The sequence below is a fragment of the Prosopis cineraria genome, unplaced genomic scaffold, assembly GCF_029017545.1.
Source record: "Prosopis cineraria cultivar Desert tree isolate PC_DT_omini unplaced genomic scaffold, ASM2901754v1 PC7, whole genome shotgun sequence".
Classification (NCBI taxonomy): domain Eukaryota; kingdom Viridiplantae; phylum Streptophyta; class Magnoliopsida; order Fabales; family Fabaceae; genus Prosopis; species Prosopis cineraria.
Genome location: NW_026555338.1, coordinates 12,963,982 through 12,968,854, shown reverse-complemented (window position 1 = coordinate 12,968,854; position 4,873 = coordinate 12,963,982). Strand labels below are relative to the sequence as shown.

The following is a 4,873-nucleotide window of genomic DNA, read 5'->3' as shown; positions in this document are numbered from 1 at the left end:
TCCTCTCTCTTTACATCAACATCAAATTCAAATTAGAATTTATAAGCTAAGATGATTAAACCCTAGATTAAGGAATCTAACCATCTAGTAAAAAGAGAAGAGGATAGGAAACAAAAGAACTTAGCCAATTTGAAGCTCAAGACTCATCCTCCATCTTCATCTCTCTAGGATTCCACAAAGAAACTTAGCCAATCTTCATCTTCAAGAACCCTAGTGATTGCTTGTGAAGGCCAAACTCCATAGCTCTTGAATGATGGAAATGAGCTTCAATCCTTGTGAAAATGGAAGGGATGGAACGAAAATGAAGAGAGGAGAAGAATGGTATGAGTTTTGTGGAGGTTTGGTGGCTGAAAATGGAGGTTAGGGTGCTGGAAAATGAAGAACAAAAGAGAGAAAATGAAGAACACTATGAACAAGAGAGAGAGAATGTGGAAGATGAATGAGATATGTGTTGGATCCCATTTGGGCTTAAAATGGCGTGCTCCTTGGTGTCTCCCATCAGCTGAAGCTTAATTAAAATAAGGAAAAAGAAATTAAAATGTAAATGGGAGCCTTGTCACACTTGCAAGGTGGCAACTTCCTATTGGTTTGTAGATGATTCCAATGTGTGCCTAATTTCCCATGTGTCATCCACATCATTTTAGCTGATTTAACCTCTCAAAATAATCATAATTCACGTGCAAACCATCAGCCATTGACCTCAAGGAGTGTTGACCTCAATTGCCCAATTGATGCACAAGTCACATGCCACCTATGTCACATAAATCACATAATTCAATTAAATAGCATATGATATAATAAAATCTAATTCATGTCCAGAATTAAATTCATATTTAGAAGGGGGAATTTATTAAATTAACCAAGTTTCAGGCTGCACAAAATTATATAAAAATTTTCACACAAAGGCAAACCAAAAACTAGGACAAACTAAGACACTTAAGAAAGTGTTGACTTTTTTATTTAATTACTCCCAAACTAAAATGAATTTTAAAAATATAATTTCACCATTCATCAACTGGACATAAAATGCACTTTGTCAATTTTTCTTGTACATTTTCTCAAAAGTTCATTTTTTGGACCAAAATGCCCCTAGTGCACTGATCTTAGAAACTTAGGCAAAGTTTCAAATCTAATGCAATGTGTGCACTTGAAGGTGATAAATAATTAATAAAATGGTCCTAATTGACAAATAAAAGTGGGTAACAAATGTGTTCTATCAATTCCCCCACACTTAGCTTTTGCACTCCGGGCAAAATCAAGTGAAAAAGGTCCCAAAAGAAACTATAAGACAAAGAAATAAGAGAAAAACATTGTTTCAAGTCACTAAAATACTAGCTCATGAACTTCTACAAATTATCAATCAATGTGGCAATAATTACGAAAGAATTATGCACATCACAAACAAACCGTTACCAAGAATCAATGTCAAAGAGTAAGCCTCTCTAGGTTAAGTGTTTGCTCTCATCACTCAAAGTGTATAAGGTATTAAATTTCACTCAAAATTTCTTAGGATAAACCCTACTATGAATTTGTAACCCTTCTACATCTCCATCACTAAATAGCACTTGCAATCAAGAATCAAATGGACTTTATTAGGTTGTGATATAGGTAATGAAAGGATGTCTAAGAAATGCATGTATATAAAAAAAATAGGGTTAGCATCAAAATAATGCTAAATCAAGATATATCCCCTTAATATGCAAAGCATAACCTAACTCAATTGAGTGAACACCTTAACACAATGAGGATGGAAAGAAATGATAAGAAATAATAAAACAAATGGAATGGATGAGCTAGGCAACTTTTTATTTTTATTTTATTTTTTTTCTTTTCTTTTTTTCTTCTTCTTCTTTTTTTTTCTTTTTCTAGCAACTTTATTTCTTTTCTTTTTGACTATATTTTTTTTTTCAAATCTATCTTTGTTGTTTTTTTTTTTGGTTGCCCCTAACTCTTTGAAAACAATGGAAGTAATGGATAGAGAAATGATAATAAGCATCCACTCATTTGATCTAGGACATGCAATGAATATTAAAAAGACATATAAAAGTGTAACATGCATTCCTTGGGGAAAAATAGGGTGAATATTTTTTTTTAAGAATCAAACCAAAGGCTCAAAGTGGCTAACAAAGATAATAAATAATAATAGGTTGGCTATTTGGCTCTTGGCTATTTTTATGAATGCCATCTCTCATCTCCTATCAAACAAGTGCAAGATATATGGTCTTAATTAAGAAGTGAAACAAATTCTAGAGGGTAACATCACTAAGGAATTAATCACACATGAGTGTTTAGCCTCTTCCATGAAAGGGTAATATGCCACTCTAATCCATTAATTCAAGGTAAAAGAATGTTCACTTCACACCTATTCAATCCTAAAAATTACCACATCTCAAGAATCAAAATATCCATTCAAGAGCTAGGTAATTAAGTAACCTCAAACAAAACAAAACAAAGCAATTTTTTTTTTTATTTTTTTTAATAAATTTTTTTTTTTGCAAAAACCAAACAAACAAAAACAAACCAAACAAACAAAACAAAATGTTTATTTCTCTCCCCCACACTTAAATCATGCATTGTCCTCAATGTATGTATAGACTAGTGATAAAATAAGGTGAGATCAATAATGAATGCATAACAAAAGTGTGGTCCAGAAATTTTTTTTTTTCAAACTAAAACACAAAACAAAGAAGTCAAATAAAACAAATAAACTCTAACTTTCTACTAGGTTCATCTCCCCCACACTTGCAATTTACTCAATCAACAAATCAAAGCATAAAGCAAAGTAAAGTAAAAAGAAAGGGTGAAGAAGATACAACCTAGTTTAAATCTCCACAAGCTCTTGAAGTTGAAATTTTCATCTTTGAGGAGTAACATGAAGCTACTCATTATCATCTTCATTCCAAGCATCTTAGGTGGAGGCTCAAGATCAATTTGTAATGGCTCCAAGATGTATGGTGTAGAATTTTTCATAACTTTATGTGGTTGATCATCTTCATGGTTAGCCAAGGTCTCTTCCATTGCAATGATAAATCCTCTAAGTACATGGGGGTTCTTGGCCATATCATCATTTAGACCTATAAAATCAACAAAGAACCCTTCCTCAAGCATATTGGGTTCTAAAGAAGTGCACTCATGATTAATTTCACTCAAACATACATCATCAATTATTTTATCAAGTAAATGATTGCTACTATTTTCAAGCACAAATGAATTAATTTCTAAACAAATAGGGCATGGAGAATCATGTGAACAATCACAAGTGAATAGGAAATTAGAACAAGTACTATGAAACAAAGCCAACTCATCATCAAAATCATCAAGCATTAAATCAATATTATTCTCATTACTATTTGGCTTTGTAAAATCAATTCCTTGATTTTCAACCTCCTTGTCATCTTGAGTTATTTTCAATTCCTTGTTCAAATCCTTAGTAGGAGCTACAGCCTTTTCAAGTTGAGCAAGTTCCTCTTTGAAATCAAGAGATGGTTTGGCTACATTGCCTTGTTCACCTACAAAAGAAGGTAAACAACCTTTCTCAAGCACATCATGGTTAGAAGAAACAAGTGCATGTGCACTATTAACAATATCACAAGAAGGAATTGGAATTTCAAGCATACAAGATACATCATCGCCACCATCAACATCCATTTCATTTTCTTTATTCAAGCTAAGTGAAGAGTCAACACTTTCAATGATATTTGAATTTAAATCAAGAGAATTATCATGTGAACTCAAAGTGTTTTTCTCCCAAGGGTATACTTTTTCACAATATGATTCATGCTCAAACATCCAAGGTGATTCAACTATAATTTCTTCATCTACGTCATCATCATTTAAATCATTATGCTCATCATTAGATAAAGTCAAATGTGAAGAAGAATCAACCTCAATAGGAATAGGAGAAATTACCTCTTGAAGTAAGGGTTGGATTGACTCCTTCTCTTTTGGAGATTGAGTGGCTTGAGGTGTATTTATATTCTCAATAGCTTCATGAGCAACTTTTTGTGTGTCTTCAACTTGAAACATGTAATTTCTCTCTTGTGAGGCTTGGGCTACTCCATGTGGTTCACAATATCCTTTTAGAATAGGACAATCATAATAGAAGTGGGAGATAGCCTCACAATGCACACAATAAAATTTACCCCTTTGTGCATATAATTTTTCTAGATGCTCAATGTCAATGGATGGTGTACTCTCAACATGAGTGCTTAGATTGGATTCAAAACTCATGGGATTGAAAAATTCATAATTGTGACTTGGATGGAAATGATCATGATATGGGGGTGGATAATCAAAGTTATATTGTTGAAATTGATTATGGAAATGGGATGTATGGTCAATGTTAAGCGCTAGAAATGGATGGGAATGGATGTCAAATGAATGATGGAATGAATCATGATCATGAAACCAAGCCATAAAATGCAATGAAATTTATATCCACAAGCAATGATTCAAATTCAAGCTCAAAATGATGGAAAGACCAAGGAAGCTCAAATGATATGCCCTTTGCAAGTGTATGAGTGGAAATGCAAGCAAACAAAAATCAAGAGAATTTTTTTTTTCTTTTTTTTCTATTAGAATTAAAAACAATAAAAATAAAAAAAAATCAAAAACAACACCAAACAAGTAGAAAGAGAGTTAGAAATGCTCAATCAAGAAGCTTTGACAATTCTGGAATTTGCACAGTAGGCTTTCTGGAGATAGTGAACTTGTGGATTTTTTAGCAGCCAATCCATATGAGAAATTCACCTGAAACTTTTATGAGATACACAAGAGATATTCAGAAAAATTATATAAAACTTTCAGATTACAAATCCCTCCCAATCGTTCCCAGAATTTTTCACAAGTTGGTCCACAGGTCTGGAGAAACAGG

At 32.8% G+C, this 4,873-nt stretch overlaps 1 protein-coding gene across 1 annotated transcript; it reads right to left on the bottom strand.

Annotated features, from left to right (window-relative positions):
- Positions 1 to 280: 280 nt before the first annotated feature.
- On the bottom strand, positions 281 to 4,515 carry LOC129315334 (uncharacterized). Its single transcript, XM_054958965.1, has 2 exons — positions 2,817 to 4,515; positions 281 to 751 (listed from the first exon to the last, which is right to left on the bottom strand). The coding sequence occupies exons 1-2, from the start codon at positions 4,414 to 4,416 to the stop codon at positions 741 to 743; spliced, it is 1,611 nt and encodes a 536-aa protein (XP_054814940.1). The 5' UTR covers positions 4,417 to 4,515; the 3' UTR covers positions 281 to 740.
- Positions 4,516 to 4,873: the final 358 nt, after the last annotated feature.